This window comes from Ahaetulla prasina, chromosome 3 (assembly GCF_028640845.1).
Source record: "Ahaetulla prasina isolate Xishuangbanna chromosome 3, ASM2864084v1, whole genome shotgun sequence".
Taxonomy (NCBI): domain Eukaryota; kingdom Metazoa; phylum Chordata; class Lepidosauria; order Squamata; family Colubridae; genus Ahaetulla; species Ahaetulla prasina.
In genome coordinates, this window is record NC_080541.1 from 140,295,029 (window position 1) to 140,317,617 (window position 22,589).

Below are 22,589 nucleotides of genomic sequence, written 5' to 3' on the forward strand. Positions count from 1 at the left end.
CTTCTCCGAAGACTCAGGGCGGCTTACACTATGTCAAGCAATAATCTTCATCCTTTTGTATATTATATACAAAGTCAACTTATTGCCCCCAACAATCTGGGTCCTCATTTTACCTACCTTATAAAGGATGGAAGGCTGAGTCAACTTGGGGCCTGGTGGGACTTGAACCTGCAGTAATTGCAAGCAGCTGCTGTTAATAACAGACTGTCTTACCAGTCTGAGCCACCAGAGACTTGATGATAAGTTCTCCATGAGCAGCCTTGTTAATTAAAGCGTGATGTTATAGGAATTTGAGGTGTTATGGAGACCCGCCCTTACACACAAGTGATAATCACAGGTGCATTGCTAAGTCATAGAGATGAACATGGGCACCAGCTCTAAAACGTGTAAGTTGCAGCAATAATAGCCATGCAAAATGCATCTGGATAGCAGCTTCTTTTCTTGCTCAGCAAATAAATGTATGTTAATGACTTGGATAAAGTTTTTAATATCCTGAACTTAATCCTACAGTCTTCCTAAAGCCAAAAGTCCTGCATAAATAATTAAGATTTTGCTTCTTGTGTTCCCCAACTCTCTTCCGGAAGAACTCAAAAGTAATCCCATGTGTCCACATTCTGTAGTAAGGGCAACATCTTTTAATTCAAGTGATGACTTCAGTAATCTAGAGCAGGGTCTCCAATCTTGGCAACTTGAAGACTTGTGGACTTCAACTCCCAAACTTTGGGAGTTGAAGTCCACAAGTCTTCAAGTTGCCAAGGTTGGAGACCAAGTTGCCAAGGTTGGAGATGCCTGATCTAGAGTGTATATATAAATATTTTATTTACATTTATATCCCGCCCTTCTCCGAAGACTCAGGGTGGCTTACACTATGTTAGCAATAGTCTTCATCCTATTTGTATATTTATATACAAAGTCAACTTATTGCCCCCAACAATCTGGGTCCTCATTTTACCTACCTTATAAAGGATGGAAGGCTGAGTCAACCTTGGGCCTGGTGGGACTCGAGCCTGCAGTAATTGCAGGCAGCTGTGTTAAGAACAGACTATCTTAACAGTCTGAGCCACAAGAGGCCCTCAAAAGAGAACAATCAGATGCCAAAAAATTTGGCATCTCTTGTTTTGCTGGCTGGCAGATCAGTTCCCATAAACTGATAGCAACTTATACAGCATACCTTTTCTTCCAAACTGTTTGACCTAATGGAGGCTGCAGGAATCTTTAGATGTGGACCACTAGAAAGTGTTTACCCATCCTTGGGTCAAATCAGATTTTTTTTCTCCCCCAACCTGTTTCCCTCCAGTTGTTCTGTAACTACAACTCCCAGAGTTCAATTTATGTCACTTCCCACAGGTCCCATGCTTAGCTTGGGACTTTGGAGAGCTGTAATGCCAGTAAAACTGCAGGACACCAAGTTAGAGAATGTAGATTAGGCAAACACAGCCTTTTAGAAACCTTGACATTTTATGAGTCTTGGTCTTGAGTGTTACATGATCCTGGTATATGCATAAGTGGTATCTGGTGCATAAGTGCACCCATGTGTCTACCGTCCCTGTCCTAATATTCCTTTTTTTCACTTACTCTTTTCATGTATCCAAATTATGTTTATACTTTTTACCTGTTATCTTATATATGATTGACAAAAATAAATACCGTATATACTCGAGTATAAGCCGAGTTTTTCAGCACGTTTTTTGTGCTGAAAAACGTCCCCTCGGCTTATACTCGAGTCTACGTCTTCGGGAACCCCGCACAGGAGGGGGTACCGAACGGACTCCCATGGGAGGGACGGGGAGCGGGCCCGCCGAGGTCTCGCGGGATTTGTCGCCCCCAGGCCGGCCCCCATTCCCGTGTCTGGTGGGCGGACGGCGCAAACTTGGCGGACTGTGCATTGGCGCGGGGAAGCCCTGGTGGTGCAGTGAGAGGGCTGGGCAGGGGCCGCCAGCCTTCTCGGCTGAGGAGGAGGTTTCCCGACCGCGCGAGCCCCCCGCCGCGAGACCCACCCCAAAGACCAGAAGAAAAGGTCATCCCATCGGAGTAATGGAGCGAAGGCTCCTTCCTCTCCCGCCTTACCCATGCTGTGCGAGCCGGGCTAGGCTGCAACCCCGCCGCCGCCGCTCCTTCCTCAGCCTCCGGGGCTCGCGCTCTAGCAGCCGTCAAGCTCAGGCGGACTCGGCAGCTCCCCATCAGCACTCGCACGGGCGCGATTCGGGCAGGAGGTCGGGCTCGCTCTGTGGCGGTGGCGCCTCCGCCGCCGCCTCCGCCGCCTCCGCCGCCGCCGCCGCCGCCGCCACGGCCACGGAGCGAGCCCGACTCCTCCTGCCCGAATCGCGCCGGGCGAGTGCTGGTGGGGGGCTGCCGGGTCCCGCCTGAGCTTGGCGGCTGCTGAGCACGAGCCCGGAGGCTGAGGAAGGAGCGGCGGCGGGGTTGCAGCCCAGCCGGGCTCGCACAGCATGGGTAAGCAGCTCCCCATCAGCACTCGCCGCAGCGCGATTCGGGCAGGAGGAGTCGGGCTCGCTCTGTGGCGGTGGCGCCTCCGCCGCCGCCGCCGCCGCCGCCGCCGCCACGGCCACGGAGCGAGACCGACTCCTCCTGCCCGAATCGCGCCGTGCGAGTGCTGATGGGGAGCTGCCGAGTCCGGCCTGAGCTTGGCGGCTGCTAGAGCGTGAGCCCCGGGAGGCTGAGGAAGGAGCGGCGGCGGCAGGGTTGCAGCCCAGCCGGGCTCGCACAGCATGGGTAAGGCGGGAGAGGAAGGAGCCTTCGCTCCATTACTCCGATGGAATGACCTTTTCTTCTGGCCTTTGGGGTGGCTCTCGCGACGGCGAGTTCGCGCGGTCGGGGAAACCCTCCCTCCCTCAGCCGAGAAGGACTGCACCGCCAGGGCTTCCCCGCGCCAATGCATAGCCTGGCGGGAGTTACTGCAGCTCACCCGGCTCCCGCCCCAACTGGTGGTGTTGGGGCAGCCGCTCCGCTTTCTAGCAAAAAGGTCGCTCGCCCAAAACTCCTCGCCTTCTCCTGGGAAGGGCTGGATGGCTAGCCGGGAAGGGTTGAATAAGCAAGCCAACCTCCCTCCCTCCCTCCCTCCTCTCCCCCGCAAGCGAAAGAGCGTTTTCCCGTTGGAAGAGAGAGAGAGAGAGAGAAAGGAGGGGCCGTTCCTCCCCTTCTTTCATTCTTTCTTCTCCCTCCGTGCTTCAGAAGCTGGGCGTGTGTGTGCGCGCCTGTGTGCTCTAGTCCTGTGTGCTCTAGTCTCTTCCGCGGCGCTGGAAGAGAGAGAGAGAGAGAAAGGAGGGGCCGTTCCTCCCCTTCTTTCATTCTTTCTTCTCCCTCCGTGCTTCACCGTGCTGGGCGACCTGGAGCAGCTGCTCTTCAGCCAGATGCTCGTGAGTCAGCCCGTCCCTTCCTTCCCGTGGGGTCTGCCTTGCTGGTGAAGGTTATTGGGGCTTTTGAGCAAGGGAGGAGGAACGCGAGCACCGCCTTTCGCGCTGGCATTCCGGGATTTCCCTTTGTTTAGAGCTGGGAATCCTCCTTCCCCCTTTTGCACTCCCTCCCTCCCTCCCTCTCTCTCTCTCTCTCTCTCTCTCTCACACACACACACACACACACAGACTTCTAAAGTCGATTGGCACAATGCTAAGCAAACACAGCAGTGGGTCAAGGGTGAAGGGCTAGGAACCTGGCAGGTGAAAGGTTGAGCGACATGAAGGCAAAGACCACAATTGTTTTAAGAAAGAAGCTTTAGCAGGCAGAGAGAGATAGGAGTGTGTTTTAAGTTTTGACAAACAGCCAGGCCAACTGTATTGGAGAAGGTCACACAACTGGCCTTAACATTTTAGCTGCTGTCTTTTTCCTCACACTTGGGTTTAATGATATTAGAGATCCTTATTGCCCTGCCAAAAAAAAAAAAAAGAGCCACCCCAACGTCTATGAAAATTAACCTTCTCTGCCAAGAGACACTGTGCAGGGTATTTTCACTATTGGTGTGCATACAGGCTTAGATTTGTGCTGGGTTCTTAGTGCTTAGAGCACTGACCTTCAGAGGCACCCTGGTCCCTTGGAAGCTAAAGGAGGACTCATTTTCATGCTTGCAGTTGTATTGTCAATTTCTGTGAGACAATGTTGTTGAAGTAACTCACTCACTCATTCATTCATTCATTCATTCCTTGTGTGTCCAATCACACTTAGCCAATAAAAATTCTATTCTATTCTATTCTATTCATTCATTCATTCATTTTATTTTGTCAAATACATATTAAATAATTATATAAATATAAGCATGAATTGAATACATAAAAGGAATACAACTAAAGGGAACATTAGGACAGGGACGGTAGGCACGTTGGTGCTCTTATGCACGCCCCTTACAGACCTCTTAGGAATGGGGTGAGGTCAATACTAGATAGTCTTTGGTTAAGGCTTTGGGGATTTTGGGAAGAGACCAGAGTCAGGTAGCACATTCAGGCATTAACAACTCTGTTACTGAAGTCACATTTTCTGCAATCTAGATTGGAGGTTCACTTTTAAGTTTGAATCTATTGTGTTCTCGTGTATTGTTGTGGTTGAAGCTGAAGTAGTCATTGATAGGAAGTACATTGTAGCAGATAATTTTATGAGCTATGCTCAGGTCATACCAAAGGCGGCGTAGTTCTAAATTTTCTAAAGCTGGGAATCCTCCTTCCCCCTTTTGCACTTTTATTGTTTTTCGTTCAAATAAATATTCATGTTATTTTACTTGGCTCTATCTTTATTTTTTACATTGACCAGTAGCTGCCTCATTTCCCACCCTCGGCTTATACTCGAGTCAATAGTTTTTCCCAGTTTTTGTGGTAAAATTAGGTGCCTCGGCTTATATTCGGATCGGCTTATACTCGAGTATATACGGTAAATAAATAAAATAAAATATGTTCATTTTCTTAACTTGCCCCAGAAAGATACATGCAAACTTCATGTCTTCTGAAGATGAATCCTGACCTAATTCAAAATCTCCTGGCTATTGGTTTTGCCTTGATGGCTCAATGGTCTGGTAGGTAGGATATTTTGGCAGGGGATGGGATCATTGAAGAATAAGTGGTTAATAACCTACAACATAATTATGCAGAGCAGTAGCACAGCCTAAAGCAGAATAGAATACTCTACATTACTTTTCTGCTTTATTATTTTTATAAACAACTTGAAACACACATGCCTAACACTTCTTCCTCTTCTTCATTCTCTTTTCACAACACCAACTCTGTGAATTGGGTTGGGCTGCGAGAGAGAATAGACCTGTTGGCATTCATGCCTAAGGCAGGACTAGAACTCACAGTCTCCTGATTTCTAGCCTGGTGCCTTAATTGGTAGACCAAACTGGCTCTTATATGCAGGTCTTCCTTTTCATATTATTGTATTATTTTGCCTAAATAAGTAAGGTAACTGGGTTTTGCAACTGGGATCTGTGCTTCTGTCTCCATCATATGTCCACAGATGCTCTGAAAAGAGAGATGGGTGGAATATACATTTAATAAATAAAATAAGTATGAATACCAGTATGTAAATTTCCTCTGGTTCAAGTCTACTTTCATTTTTTTCTATCCTGGAATTGCTGGGCCTTTTCAGGCAAGAACTTACAATGTGTCCTACTCCTACAGGCCCCACTTCTTTCAGCTTCTGGCTTTTCAGAGGCTGAATATACAAAGAAGAAGTTATACTCAATCAAAGCCCAGGTGAATACTTCGCTTCTTTCTTCCCCCCCCCCCAAAGGGTCCAAAGGAAATCCTGTTTAAATTAATCCCTGGTGTTTCCCCCCACCCCAAAGTCTGTTAAGCTTGGACTGATTTGTGTTGTGGTTTCCATATTCTTTGTGGATTGATTACTTATTCTTTCAGTAGATATGCAGTATGTGCAGGGATCTTATCTGCAAAATTTCAAAAAGGAGTCTGAAAAGTAATTGAACTACAATTATCACATGGCTACAATTTTATTTTCTGCCCAGTCTCTCATAAACTTAGGATCCCTGCCTTTTGCTAGTGCTAAGTACATTATGTTTCTTGCTTCCTTTATCTATCAGTTCATGACTTACCATTTCTTCTCATACGATCCTGAAGAAAATGCATTCCATGCATTTAACTTGGCTCTTGCCTATCCACACGGGGAATATACGTTTTCAACAAAATAAAATCTCTCTAAAAGAAGCAATGTTTAACATATGTAAATAGGAAAAATCCTCCTCTAGTACAGGATATTTAGCCATCTGGCTACTATCAAAGCCAATCATGGGAACCTCGAAGATCTCAATGATTTCCTTGTAAGACAAATGCCGAGCTGGGGAGTTAGTCTCTTGGAGAAGGACCAGGACAAGAAAGATTGCTTAACTCTTGACCTAACTAAGTATTCCTCCTGCTAATGTTCTGATGCTCTTTTTAATTTACTCTTATTTTAGTTGGGCACTTGAGATAAGTCTAGTGGTGGCAACAGTCTTTAGAGAGCATGTGCAAGGGAAAAGACATAGGGGCAGAGCCAGAGGTGGGTTTCAGCAGGTTCTGACCAGTTCTGGAGAACCGGTAGCGGAAATTTTGAGTAGTTCAGAGAACTGGTAGTAAAAATTCTGACTGGCCCCACCCCCATCCCTTCTCTGCCTCCCGAGTCTCAGCTGATTGGGAGGAAATGGGGATTTTGTAGTAACCTTCCCCTGGACTGGGGAGGGAATGGAGATTTTACAGTATCCTTCCCCTGCCATGCCCACCAAGCCACGCCCACCAAACCATGCCACGCCCACAACAAGAACCGGTAGTAAAAAAAATTGAAACCCACCCCTGGGCAGAGCCCTTCGCTCTTTCAGTTCCTTTTATCAATCAGATATTTTGTCTCAGCAAAGCTGTTAACAGTATTTATTGAGGTAATGTTTACTGCTGCCTGGTGTGATTTAGTGATAGTAGTAAATTACTATATGAAACATAAATCTACAGTGAGGTTCCCACCCCCCCTTGGGCAAACTTTCTCTTTAGGCATTATCTCTAGATTTTTCTACCATTTGGAAATAAACAGTTAGGAATACTAGCAAAAGGATATACAGTAACAATTCTAACTAGCAGTTAGTCTGTCAGCTTTGCAAGGTACTCCAGACAAAAAGCATAACCAGATGGACTAATTCTACTTTATTGTAAGGTTACATTAAGATAATCCGGCAAGTCTGAATGTACATCCCCCTCAGTGGTGGGTTTCAAATTTTTTTACTACCGATTCTGTGGGCGTGGCTTGGTGGGCATGGCAGGGAAAGGTTACTGCAAAATCCACATTTCCTCCCAATCAGCTGGGACTCGGGAGGCAGAGAATAGATGGGGGTGGGGCCAGTCAGAATTTTTACTACCTGTTCTCTGAACTACTCAAAATTTCCACTACTGGTTCTCCAGAACTGGTCAGAACCTGCTGAAACCCACTTCTGATCCCCCTCCTCCCCCAGTCACCTTTACAGATCAAGGAAACAGGGCGGGTACCTTCTGAGATGTTTGCTGTGTCCACATTCCTTTTGTGGTTAAGCTCCCTCTTGTCTGACCATTTCCTTTGCTGTGGCTCTTTGTTCTGTCTCCCAAGGTTATTCTCTCATACCATTACAAGTTCCAGAGTCTGCTCACTTTCAAGTATAACTAGGTGCTTTTAAACAGAGATGAGTAGTATTGGGATCTGCTGGAGATCTTTCAGTATTTTTTCTGTAGTTCTGACTCACTGTTATGAAAAATATAGCAGAAGGAACAACATATTTTTCCTTCTAAATTAAGTTTCTGAAAAAGACCATGTGGAGAAAGTGAAATAAGGAATGGATTTGCAAATTTAGTATCGGTACTAATGACAAATTTCTAGGGCTAGGCTAAGCATGTCCTCAAGAAAATCGCCCTGAGTCCTTCGGGAGAAGGGTGGTATAGAAATTGGATTATAAAGAAAGAAAGAAAGAAAACACTGAATCTCATTTCTTGGCATGTGAATCTCCAGTTCAGCCACTACTTCATGGCTATTTCAGTTGTCATTTAGACCTCAAGGTCTGAAGACATGTTAGTAGACTGGGTCCTATTTATGGGCAATTCCACACAGCCCACGCCTGGTTTAAATAGTCTTATCTTGCATGCTGGCCATGGTTATGTAAAGTTAATCGTGTAGTAAGCATTGGTTTAGTAAATATATACTGAGATAATGTTGCATGTATCTTCCTAGATGAACCTAGATAATGTATTGAAAGCCCACATGAAAAGTTGTATGAGAGACTTTCTCCTTGGCTTGACTGCTGCATAAACACAGAAACATGATCTTGCACCAGAAAGTAGCTGTTATTAATAAACCCCATTGGGTGATGCTTTTAGACCATTAATGGGAATGCTGGAGGAGCTTGATCTTGAGTTACTCCATTAAGATTATTCTTACGTTTTATGTTGTTCCAGTGTTGGCCTACAGTGGTCCGGATCTTATACTAATTAATGTTAATGCACATTGTGTTTGATTTTTTTTAAAAAAAATGGAAGAAGTAGTCTGGACTAAAGGATAAAAGTCAAAAGGCAGGCTTGTATATCTGGAGGTAGCATAAAATATGGACTGAAATAAAAGAAATAAGGTTTATTGAATTTATTCCCAGAGCCAAATTCAATGTCAACCCCACAAATTTATACAACTAGGGGTAGTTTGTATATTAATGCATCAATTTTCCTTTTCATTAGGTAGAGCCCTTTTTTCCACTTCCTGATATTTATAACCAATTGATCACTATTGTGATAAATAAACCAAGAGGCAGTGGTTTCTTAGATCTGAATTGTTGGTCATATAGATGCTTAGTATCTGCTCAGCTACAAGGCCACCATACATTGTAAAAAGAGTCTATAAAGTCATAGAAAGAGCAGAAAGAAATATGGGTTTCTACTGCTGGAACTATGAATGTAACTTACATTCTTGTCCTGGCACTAGGCAATGAATTATTTAATCTGGGTTCATTCTTCTTTACAATAAAAAAATGTTATCTAGCTGAACTGTGTCTGTTATATTTGAGACCTAGTCTAGGAAACAGGTTTATCTGTGTTAATGGGAGCTATGCGATTTACTACTGAATCTTTTTTTATCTTTTGAAGAAATCTTGTAGATAGCTTTTTTTTTTTAGTGTGTCTGTCTGTGTATATCAGTTCATTCAGGTGTACAAGCCAGGCAGCAGTCAATACAAGGCTTAGTAGAACTCTACTTTATTGATATAAGTATGATAGCAGAATCTTGAAAATCTATTTTCCTCTGCTCCCTCTTATATCAAATAGAACCAAGGCATGGTTATCTTGAGATTTTTCCTTACCCGATCTAAATTAAAATTTACTTGCATTCTGCAAGACTGTCTCCATATTCCTGTGTACTATATCATTATTTCCTAAATGGTATGTACACTGCATTCTCTGAGGGTAACTCTCTAGAAACTTTATGCTTCTTAGGACATCTGAGGTCCTTCCTGCTGTTCTATAATTGAGAACAGCCAGATCGGTGAGTGAATAATTGGTGCCATCTTTTAACTTCACGATCTGTGATGCTCATAGTACAGTACTCATAGTACAGTTGCTCATAGTACAGTACTCATAGTACAGTACTCATAGTACAGTACTCATAGTACAGTACTCATAGTACAGTACTCATAGTACAGTTGCTCATAGTACAGTACTCATAGTACAGTTGCTCATAGTACAGTACTCATAGTACAGTACTCATAGTACAGTTGCTCATAGTACAGTACTCATAGTACAGTACTCATAGTACAGTTGCTCATAGTACAGTACTCATAGTACAGTTGCTCATAGTACAGTTGCTCATAGTACAGTTGCTCATAGTACAGTACTCATAGTACAGTACTCATAGTACAGTTGCTCATAGTACAGTTGCTCATAGTACAGTTGCTCATAGTACAGTTGCTCATAGTACAGTACTCATAGTACAGTTGCTCATAGTACAGTACTCATAGTACAGTACTCATAGTACAGTACTCATAGTACAGTTGCTCATAGTACAGTACTCATAGTACAGTTGCTCATAGTACAGTTGCTCATAGTACAGTTGCTCATAGTACAGTACTCATAGTACAGTTGCTCATAGTACAGTTGCTCATAGTACAGTTGCTCATAGTACAGTACTCATAGTACAGTTGCTCATAGTACAGTTGCTCATAGTACAGTACTCATAGTACAGTACTCATAGTACAGTACTCATAGTACAGTACTCATAGTACAGTACTCATAGTACAGTTGCTCATAGTACAGTACTCATAGTACAGTACTCATAGTACAGTTGCTCATAGTACAGTACTCATAGTACAGTACTCATAGTACAGTACTCATAGTACAGTTGCTCATAAGCTTCCTAACAAACAGGAAGCAGCAGGTGAAGCTAAGCAAGATCACATCAAATACCTGTACAATTAGCACAGGGGCCCCCAAGGCTGTGTGCTCTCCCACTTCTCTTCTCTCTGTATACCAATGACTGCATCTCCAATGATCCATTTGTTAAGCTACTGAAGTTCGCAGATGACACAACAGTGATTGGTCTCATTCGAGACAATGACGAATCCGCATATAGGCGAGAGGTCGAGCGACTAGCCTTGTGGTGCAACCAAAACAATCTGGAACTGAACACACTCAAAACCGTAGAAATGGTGGTAGTGTGTCTGTCTGTGTATATCAGTTCATTCAGGTGTACAAGCCAGGCAGCAGTCAATACAAGGCTTAGTAGAACTCTACTTTATTGATATAAGTATGATGGCAGAATCTTGAAAATCTATTTTCCTCTGCTCCCTCTTATATCAAATAGAACCAAGGCATGGTTATCTTGAGATTTTTCCTTACCCGATCTAAATTAAAATTTACTTACCGGTAATAGTTCTTGCATTCTGCAAGACTGTCTCCATATTCCTGTGTACTATATCATAATTTCCTAAATGGTATGTACACTGCATTCTCTGAGGGTAACTCTCTAGAAACTTTATGCTTCTTAGGACATCTGAGGTCCTTCCTGCTGTTCTATAATTGAGAACAGCCAGATCGGTGAGTGAATAATTGGTGCCATCTTTTAACTTCACGATCTGTGATGCTCATAGTACAGTACTCATAGTACAGTTGCTCATAGTACAGTTGCTAGAACAGTAGCAACAAGATATAAAATGTTGCATCATGTATTCATGTATTTTTCGGAGTATAAGAGTTTAAAAACCTTAGTTTTTGGGAAAGAAAATAAGAAAAAAGCTGATTGGCAGGTGGATCGGCCTCCCGGAATACCCCCAACCAGTTGTTCCCAGAGGTGAATTTTAGCAACTGGTTCCTTGGTTGTGACCTCTGTGCCTTGCTTTTTTTTTCTTTTTTCTTTTTTTCCCTGCCTCTGAAAGCCTCCGAAACACAGCTTCAGAAAAAAAGCCTCTGAAGCTCTGTGTGGGGGCTTCTTTTCTGAAGCTTCATTTCTGAAGCTTTTTTCAGCATCTGAAACCTCCATTTGAGTAGCTGGGCGGGGCTACATTTGGAGTATAAGACACACCCAGGTTTTCACTCTCTTTTTGGGGGAAAAAGATGCATCTTATACTCCGAAAAATATGGTATGTAGTAGTAGAAATAATGCAATTAAATATGTCTACATATATGATTGTGCCAACATCCTTGTAGCTCATCCTGTCCATAGTGTCTCACAACTAGGTTCTACTGGTTTCATTGTCTCCTTTTCCCAAATAAATATTTATATAACAATACACTTAGGGGATAAAGTATCTGGGACTAGCCCTCAATGACTGCACTAACTACACATCATTCATAATGCAAGCCCATCTTTTCCCATGATTTGTTGAATAAACCACAGAGGATTGAATTGAAGCACAAGCTAATCCAAAACCAAATTAACAATATTTTTTGGCTTAGTTTGCACCCTGTAAGCCCTAATTCCAAGTAAATTGGCATGTAGTCGTTTTGGTCCTATAGGAACACTTCAATCAAATGGTATAGTGGTAGCTTCAATGTGGTTTTGATGGGTTTAATGTAGATTTTTATAGTATTAAGAGAAAAATGTTGGCAACAGTGGAAAGTGTATGTATTCATTGAATTTTGACAGATTTAATGTTATCTTAATTCTTGGCAATTATGTACTTTAAGTACTTACTGTATATGCTCAATATAGCCGAGCTTTTCTAATGAGGTTTTACCTCTTCTTTTGCTTATCTGATTTTGGTCTCCTGTCTGCTAGAAATATAGCTGGTGAATAAAATGTTCTGAAAGTGAGGTTTTAGGATTGCTTATTACCAAGTAGTTTTTCTACCAAAAGTCCCTGGTTCCACAGCAGGGAAACCATTATTATTGCAGAAGGTCTGGAAGATGTTGGAAGTTGGATTCTTCTGAAAAGATTGCCCATTTGCCAGCTCAGTTAGTAAAATAGCTTGACAGCTTTGGCCATCAAATGACAGGAACCCCCAAGGAAGGAGTTGCTTAGTATGGCAGCAATGGCTGGCTTTTCACTCTTTGCTCACTCTTCTCCCTTTTTTTTTTAATTTTGAAAATGTTATGGTTTATATTGATTGTTTCCTAGTATGATTTGATTGCTTAATTGTACCCTATGACTATCACTAAGTGTTGTACCTTATAATTCTTGACAAATGTATCTTTTCTTTTTATGTATACTGAGCGCATATGCACCAAAGACAAATTCCTTGTGTGTCCAATCACACTTGGCCAATAAAGAATTCTATTCTATTCTATTCTATTCTATTCTATTCTATTCTATTCTATTCTATTCTATTCTATTCTAATTGTGGGAACAGCAGTCATGCTTTGGCCATCTTCCCCTCCAATTCCAACCCCTTTCCCCTTTCCTGGAAATGATGCAGCCGGTCACTTTGTCCTTGCCTCCCAAATGAGCAAAGTTTTTTGTTTACAGTCTTCCTAAATCTTTCACCTACCACACAGTTAACAATGCCTCCTGCCTCAGAATTATGGGAAACAATGATTCTGATAGAACCCAGGTCTTCCCAGTTTTCTTATTGTAGGAAAGGTCAGACTTTCTTCTGATGGCTCAGGCCATAACTCCTGATCTTCCCAGTTGAGGGAATGGTAATCCAGTACACCTATGAAGTGTCAGGTTTGTTTAAAGCAGTGGTTCTCAACCTGTGGGTCGGTACCCCGTTGGGGGACGAATGACAATTTGCCAGGGGTCGCCTAAGACCATCGGAATTATGGGAAGTATACTTGCGAGTCGAAGAATCGCGGTCCAATGGTTGACTCCACAAGCCAGCGGCAGGCTCTTCAAATCGCTAGCCGAATTCGACTTCAGGCACGATGAATTAAAAAAGAGAGAAATCTTTGCTCTGATGTCTCCCTCTCAAGCCAGCTGCAATCACTCCCAATCGCTAGCCTAAACTGGCTTCAGGCGCAATAAACTTAATAGGGGAGGAGTCTCCGCTTTAATGCCTCCGTCCTCAAGGCAATCGCAAGCAGTTCAGATCGCTAGCCAATACGGCTTCAGGCGCGATAAATTCAAAACAAAAATAATTTTATGGTTGGGGTCGCCACGTTGTGGTGAATTGTATTAAAGGGGTCATCACATTGTGGGGAATTGTATTAAAGGGGTCGCCACATCGTGGGGAATTGTATTAAAGGGGTTGCAGCACTATAAAGGTTGAGAACCACTGGTTTAAAGGCTCTTTCAGAACATTCAAATCTCCCTTCAGCTAAGCAAACTGTGTTTGATGAACAAACTGTCAAGAAACTTGGCTTCTCATTGCTGATCTTGTTGAAGTCTCAATAAGGTACTAATAAAGGGCAATATTTGTAGCTCAGGGTTGAAATGAGGGATCCTTGGTGCTCTCTTGACTTTGGCTGTTTTCTTGCAGACATTTAATCGCCCAAACTAGGTAATATCATCAGTATTCTGATGATGTTCTGATGAAAATCAGTTTAACTGGACTTTCATGTATGGACCTGAACTTTTGCGCCTGACAGTTTCATATTTTTTTAACCTATTTGAATGGCTCCTTGTTTTTATTGGCATTAACGTGTTTTACACATTTTTTAGAGATGGGATTGTTATCCAGATTATTGGCCTATCAGGGTTGCAAAAAAATAAAATAAAATAAACAAATCTATCCCTTAAGATGGACTTATCCATTCAAATCTTCATTCAAGTCTGCCATGAAGGGTGTTTTCAGGAAGTGATGTACGGAGCTACTGCTATAAGGGTCTAGGGATTGGCTAAGTCTAGAAGTGAGGCAGCACAAAACTCAGGGCAGTCAAGAGTGGAGGGAGGGGGAAAGACTCAGGTTCATTCTCAAAAAAAGCAAGTTGAGCAAATAGAAGACATCAGCCAAGTTATACTAGATGACCATAACAAGGGCACAAGCAGTATTTATCTTTTGCAGGGGTTGTAAAAATATGTGTGCAATAACTAAAGAATAGATTTGTACTTCATTTTTCTCTTCAAAGTACATGTGATGACAAATACATCATTGAAAAAGTGAAGCATAGGGACTTTGTTCTATGGGTGTTTGCATTTCAGTTGTCAATTCACAATTCATTTGCAGACTGACCAGAAAGCAGTTTGTTAATGTTCAAGCCAATATTTTATTGGATTTCAGGAATTGTGATAGAATCCAGTCAATTTTGTGGACCAAGGTTGGCCTTGTGTTTGGATCACTGAAATTATTTAGAGCTTTTTGTCATATGAGAAATGATACAGAACCCCATATAAGCTCTCCCTTTCTAAAGGATGGGTAATATTTTGGAATTACTGTAAATATTCTAAATTATTTTTTTCCTTGTGTTTCAGCTGAACCAGTTGATGTACTCAAAGCATTAGAATTTCATAAATCTCCAGAGGGAATATCAAAAACATCAGGAATTTGCATAAACAGAAAGAATTCCAAAGGATCAGATGTTGCCTACAGAGTTTCAAAAAGTGCACAACTCAGTGCCCCAACTAAACAATTGTACCCAGGTGAGTCAGTGTAAATATTATGTTGAATACCCATATATTGTACATCAAGTAGATTTTCAGCATTTATCAGTCTTTCAATTTTACTTTTCTGATTACCAGTTCAAAAGTTCTCATTTTATTTTCAGTTGATACAATCAATAAATTTACATCAATTTAGCTTTAAGTGGGAATTTGAGAAATAAATCAGGTGGATAATAATCAAAATTATATTCTGAACATCAATTGCTTAGGAACACGAACAAGTGAATAGTTCTATTACATTCTATTGTATTGTAGTTCTATTATTCTATTGCAGTTCTATTACATTAATAACTAATGTATTAGAACTACAATAAAAAAAATTGTTGGACGCTCTGGGAATCTTTGGTTTGATCCCACAAAGTTTTTCATAATGTTCCTTAATCGATTAAAGCCATTAAAAATATTCTTCAGTTACACTACTCAACCAGTAATTGTTTGAAGTTGCGATGGAGCTCAATGAATGATACTTATGACTGGTCCTCAGAAGTTCTGATGTCTCATCAATCCCTCCCCACCCCCAAGGCATATGATTGCAATAACAATAGCACTTAGACTTATATACTGCTTCATAATGCTTTTACAGCCCCCTCTAAGTGGTTTACAGAGCCAGCATTTTTCCCCAAACAATCTGGGTCCTCATTTTACTGACCTCAGAAGGATGGAAGTCTGAGTCAACCTTGAGCCGGTGAGATTTGAACTGGTGAACTGCAGCTAGCAGTCAGCTGAAATAGCCTGCATTTTGCCACCTTGGCTCAATCTGAATGCTTGGCAACCAGCTTGCACTTACAATAGTTGCTCCAACCTGGAGTCCCACAATTCCCATTTGAGACCTTCCCTTCTGGCTCCTCATTTGATAAGTCAATGGAAAAGCTGACAGGGAAGGTCACAAGGTGCTCCTATAAGTCATTGCCATTGATTTTTCTCTTGGGGAGTGCATTATCGAGTATGGGATTCTAGGAATCTCATACCTTGTAGTGTATGCTTGCCTGAAGCACCCTCTATCCAGACTCCATAATGTAGGTCCACCTGTTCTGTCCCCTCACCTCACATAGGAAGACACATGAGCAAACGATGTCTACCAGTAATTTATTTTTACAAGCCGACCTGAGTCCCTTTAGGAGATAAAAGTTCTGGCAGCTACTTTCCAAATGCCTGCCAAGTTTCTTATCACCTCTAGAAACAGGAGTCAGTGTATCTGTGGTCCGTTGCTGGGGCAACCAAGAGTTCAAAGAGTAGTCAGAAGTAATACACAAAGTCCAAGCCTTAAGTCCGAAAAATATCCCATCCAAAGCTCACGATATGCAGTTTTTGTCCATCACAGAGCCTGCAGAGCAACCCCACCCACTTTTGTCCCCTGTGGGGTGTGGCTCAGTGACTCAGCAATCTCTGGCCCTTCCACCCCTCTTCCTTTGCTGCGCATGCCTCTCTCTCCGACGCTGCCTGGGATTAATCCAAGATTGAACTTCATCACTCCCTATTAGTGGGTGCTCCAATATGCCTTCCTCCTGGCCTTCAGCTGGAACCTGAGGCGTTGCCAGAAAGGAGGGTCTTGGAGAGGGAGGCTTTCAGAGTCATCTTCCTCTGTGAGAACAGGCTCGGGAGCCGGAGTCACAACACCACCTGTCTACACTCACACAGCTGTGTAAGCTTCCCATCCCATGCTTGCCTACATTCATACATCCACCATAGCTCCCTTTCCTGTCCTCGCCCACTCTCTGCATTGTAGTGCTTCTTCCTACACTTGCTTGCAGTTACCCAGCCTTCCTCCACCCACACCCACCCCAGCTGCACTTCATAGCACTTTCCCACCAGCCTGCTTGCAAGCCTCCCAGGACTTCCTGCTGATTTCCCCATTGATTGATATTGTTCTGTTTGGAAGCTGTCAGGAAGTTATAGGTCACAGTCATGTGAGATCCTCGCTTAACAACCCACAATCATTACAAAATGACAGCAATGGGGAGTGTTGGGATTGCAGTTGCTAAGTGAAACAGTCGCGTGACGGTTGCCTTTATGACTGCATCGCTAAGGAATAAATTCCACTCTCAATTACTATTAAGCACGGGCTATCTATAGTAATAGGGACACGGTGGCTCAGTGGCTAAGATGCTGAGCTTGTCGATCAGAAGGTCGGCAGTTCAGTGGTTCCAATCCCTAGCGCCACATAACGGAGTGAGCTCCCGTTATTTCTCCCAGCTTGTGCCAACCTAGCAGTTTGAAAGTATGTAAAAAATGCAATTAGAAAAATAGGGACCACTTTGGTGGGAAGGTAACAGCGCTCCATGCACCTTTGACATTTAGTCATGCTGGCCACATGACCACGGAGATATCTTTGGACAGCGCTGGCTCTTCAGCTTAGAAACGGAGATAAGCACCTCCCCCCTAGAGCTGGAAACGACTAGCACGCATGTGCAGGGGAACCTTTATCTTTACCTTATCTATAGTAATATTTGCAGTATAATTAAAAGTGGGTTCTTATGCACTGGTAAATTCATGCAGAAACCATGACATAATCTTTTAAGTTTCCAACAGTTTGGAAACAAACTTTATAAATTAGAGGCTAGGCTAATTGTAGTTAAAAGGTGCTTCAGATATAACTTTGAACTCAGGAGTCAGTACTGTGATCTCATCCTTCCCCATCTCTTTTACTGGTTCAGTAATTTCATGTTTTTGAAATACGATCCTTCTCTTTTCTTAATGCCAGAGCGTGTTGGTTGAATAATTCTTTGTTGTTATTAAACCAAAGTTTCATATTATATTACGTTGGAAAACAATGAGTTTCTTTTTCAACAATTGACCTAGTGTCTGATTGTGAGGAGTACTGCAGTAAATTCAGAGAAGTGTGTTAGCAGATTTTCAAAGGAAAGAATATATTTGACAGGACCACAGACCACAACCCTCTCCTCCCTTTTTTTGGGGGGGAGTTGCCAAGTATTATATATTACATTGTATCTGCATGGTCTGTGGTTTAGGGAATCTCATACAAAGCTAGAAGCTCTCCTGTCAAGAAATTCAGAATGCAAAAATTGGAGTTTGCGTTGAGTATGTTCTGTTTGGCAAATTTAACTAAAAACAGGCCAGAATCTCTTTCAAGGTCTTATGCCTCAGGGTTAATGGCATTTAGTGGCACTCTTTCTCTCATATATATATATGTGTGTGTGTGTGTGTGTGTGTGTGTGTGTGTGTGTGTGTATGTTTATGTGTATGTATATGTATATGTGTGTGTGTATAGGTATGTATGTATATTGCTTTTAATTTGCTTTGCTTTTGTTAAAAATTTCAATAGAATATATGTATATATTTTAATAGAATATATTGAAATTTCAATAGAATAGAATTTCAATAGAATAGAATTTCAATAGTATGTATATATGGGTCGGACACGACTTCACAACTAACAACAACAAATATATATATTATATTTGTTCAAACCCCCACTAGCAGTTAAAAGGAAGAAACAGCTGCGATCACACATTGCTCCCAGAAGCACGAAGCTGAAGCCTGAAGATGACGAATGAGACTTCGTCGAAACGTTGCCAAGACACTTCCAATTTTACACGGGAGAAAACCCGAATAACCAAAGACCTACATACAAACACCCGCGAAAACCTCAGAAAATATATATATATATATATATATATATATATAGGTCTTTGGTTGTTCGGGTTTTCTCCCGTGTAAGATTGGAAGTATCTTGGCGACGTTTCGACGAAGTCTCATTCATCATCTTCAGGCTTCAGCTTCGTGCTTCTGGGAGCAATGTGGGATTGCAGCTGTTTCTTCCTTTTAACTGCTAGTGGGGTTTGAACTGATTGGGTGGGAGCTTGGCTGTGCTCTGATTGGATGGGGGTGTTTCCTGTGTTGGTGGGGGCTTGGTTGTGCTCAGTCAAGTCTGTGCTGCAGGGGGATTTGAGCTGGTGAGATGCATAGCTGTTGTTTGGCTTTGTGGTCGTGCTACATCTTCATAGTGGGTGTCAGTCTGCTGCATGAATGGATTGGAGGGGTTTGAAATGGCTAATGTTGCAGCTGCGGTCTGGCTTCTGGTCCTTGGTCGTGCTTCATGATCAGTGTGGGTTTGGGTCTGCTTTCTGGGTGGATGTGCGGTGGTGACATCCTGTGTGGACCTTGTGAGTGTGGGTCTGGTGTCATTCCTCGTGTTAGGGACTCGTTTGTCAATAAGGGCGGGTTTCCAAATGGCTGGTAGGCGGGAGGTGTCATCTCGTTTGTTCATGCTGTGTGGGCGTTTCTGTGTGGGCGATCACACATTGCTCCCAGAAGCACGAAGCTGAAGCCTGAAGATGACGAATGAGACTTCGTCGAAACGTCGCCAAGACACTTCCAATTTTACACGGGAGAAAACCCGAACAACCAAAGACCTATATACAAACACCCGTGAAAACCTCAGAAAACATATATATATATATATATATATATATATATATATATATATATATATGTCTTTGGTTATTCGGGTTTTCTCCCGCGTAAAATTGGACGTGTCTTAGCGACGTATTTTACGCGGGAGAAAACCCGAATAACCAAAGACCTACATACAAACACCCGCGAAAACCTCAGAAAACATATATATATATATATATATATATTCTATTGAACAAATTTTTAACAAAAATCAAAGCAAAATATATATAATTGCTGTCAAAAAGACTGAATTCCGCTCTTTTATAAAGCTTTGTTCTTTTCTCTTTCATTTTCGGTTTTGCTGTTCTTGCTTATTTTTTAAATTTCCTTTGTTTCTTTTCTAAGACTTGTATTGCTTTCATTTTGTTAAAAAAAAATTATCCAATACAATATAGAATCTGGTCTTTTTGACAGCAGTTATAGATGCACTTATATTTTACCTCTTCTCCCTCCGTAAGGTTATATCATCAAACCTATAAATCACAAATTCATTTTTTTCTTTGTTCACCAAGTGGAACTCTTTCAAGGTATAGGTAGTCCTCGATTTACAACAGTTAATTTAATAACCATTCAAAATTACAATGGCACTGAAAACTTGTGGCCATTTTTCACACTTACGACTGTTGCAGGATCCCCGTGATCATGTGATCAAAATTCAGGTGCTAAGCAGTTGACTCATATTTATGATGGTTGCAGTGTCCCTGGGTCATGTGATCAGCTTCTGCAACCTTCTGACAAGCAAAGTCAATGGGGAAACCAGATTCATTTAACAACTGTGTTATTAACTTAACAACTACAGTGATTCACTTAATAGCTGTGGCAAGAAAGTTCGTAAAAAATGGGCAAAATTCACTTAACAAATGTTTCATTTAGCAACAGAAATTTTGGGCTCAATTATGGCTGTACATTAAGGACTTCCTGTATTCTAAGTCCTATTGTTTCTTTATTTCCTGTAAAAAAGAAATGTAGAGCAAGTAGAATCTCATGGTGAGAAATTTATGAGATTTTTGTGGATGTAAACATAACTATTATATAGTATATCTATAATCTCTTATGTTATCTATTCTGATTTAGCTGTCATGATTGATACAGGTGCAGAATTTATTCCTACTTCCTCAAATAAATACACAAACACACAAGTTATTGCCAAGCACAGCTTTGTTTAGGCTTTTTATAATTTTTCTTCAAGTACCTATGATTTTCTTCTGATTGTCTCTAACAACTTCAGAAAGCAAAAATAATAGAGAAGAGATCTCTTTCACCTTGAGGCAACGCTGCAAAAGTCTCTTGTTTTGCAGGTTTAAACATGTAATTTTAATATGCAGTCTGCAAGCTATACTTCTATGGAATATACATGATTTTAAGAAATAAACTCATATCTGATACCTCTTTTTCATCCCTGGACTGAAACAAATATATGCATTAAATTGCTTCCTCCCTTTCTACTAAGTGGTCTTTAATGTTTAAGGGGGTAAGCATGCAACACAACTAACATAAACAATTAATGGAATTCACACAACTTTTCATCTGTCTGTAACAGACAAGGTGTAGAGAACAAAGGACTAACTAATGTACTTGCCTATATTAGGGTCTATATTTCAAGAGGAACAAAGCTGACGGTTGCCGGAAGGACCAGGTTTAAATCAGGCATTTGCCAAATAGAATTATAAAATGAAATAAAATGAGCAGAGTAGCAATGAATGCAAAATAAGTAGCTGAACCAACTTTACTTATTGGGGGCCCTGCACTGAGTAAACCTGCCTGCCATCTTTAGCCTACTTTCCAGTGGTGGGTTTCAATTTTTTTTACTACTGGTTTTGGTGGGCGTGGTATGACTTGATGGGTGTGGCTTGGTGGGTGTGGCAGGGGAAGGATATTGTAAAATCTCCATTCCCACCCCACTGTAGGGGAAGGTTACTGCAAAATCTCCATTTCCTCCCAATCAGCTGGGACTTGGAAGGTAGAGAATAGATGGGGGTGGGGCCAGTCAGAATTTTTACTACTGGTTCTCCGAACTACTCAAAATTTCTGCTTCCAGTTCTCCAGAACTGATCAGAACCTGCTGAAACCCACCTCTGCTACTTTCCTTTCCTTTTCCATTGATGATGTGGCCACATTCCCAATATACTTAGAATCTCAAAATTCCTACTTTTAATGCAAAAATAATGGGACGATAATAAGAAAGACATCTTAGGATGGAAGACAATAAAAATAAGGAATGCGTATTCAGTTCTTCATTGGAATCATTTATTAGAACATATGATTAGAACATTTCCAAATGGTTTATAATTAATATGTCTATGCAGTGGTTCATGGAGAAAAACTCTCTGTGTGGCCGCTAGAAGTCAAAAATCTACTTTATGGCACATAATCAGTCAATATGCAATGCGCTGTGCTGAAGCTGGATTCTACTGGCTTGCAAAAGCCAATTGTTAAATTGTTTGGAATTGTTCATGCCAGTTGGGAGCAGAACTGAGACCTGACATCTAGTGCACTGATTAGTTTTTTGGCAGCATATATGATGTATATACACACACTACACACATTCACAGAATCTACAAGAATTTTGGAAAACAAGTTTTTTTTTTTTTTTTTTTTTTTTTTATCCAAAAAGTTTTTATTGGTCAAAAAAGGTTTATACAAATACATATCAGGTATGGTAAATTTTCATTTTTCTTATACAAGATAAGAATTTTACTCAAAATTTTAAACACATACAACAGCCATATGGCAAGCAGGTGATACGAAGTAGCTAAGTTTATCAATCTTACATACGCAATAAAGAAGGGTCAAGAATAATCAGAATATCATACAAAGGAGAATAAGGAAAACCAACACAATACCAAATATCATTGTCACTTCCTAGTTTTGGATCTCAGAACTCTGGGTTCAGCCTGACCCAACTCCAGGGGCATAACAGCGGCCGCCTCCTCCCATGGTCTATAACCTCCCTTCTTCAACTCCTGGGCCATCTAATTCCAGGAGGGCTTTGTGTTCCTCCACGTAGGCCCCAGCCTCCGCAATTGTACTAATTTTTTTCGTAATGCCCTCCCGGAAAATCATCAATCCCTCTGGCATCAGCCATCTGAAGCCTACTCCCTTCTGGTACAATTTGCTTGACAAAAAGTAATATTTCTTTCTCATTTCACGTACCTGTCTGGGAATCTGCCTCAGAATGGCTATCTCCCTGCCCCTATAAGTCAGTGCCCCACTCC

The 22,589-nt window shown here is 41.7% G+C and overlaps 1 protein-coding gene across 1 annotated transcript in view; it reads left to right on the forward strand.

The window, feature by feature from the left end:
- The window catches only part of COL11A1 (collagen type XI alpha 1 chain), a 295,583-nt gene that overhangs the window by 13,563 nt on the left and 259,431 nt on the right, over positions 1 to 22,589 (forward strand). Inside the window, exon 2 of the mRNA XM_058177409.1 lies at positions 14,770 to 14,937. Coding sequence (XP_058033392.1) covers positions 14,770 to 14,937 — 168 coding nt within the window. The remainder of the gene's footprint in view (positions 1 to 14,769; positions 14,938 to 22,589) is intronic.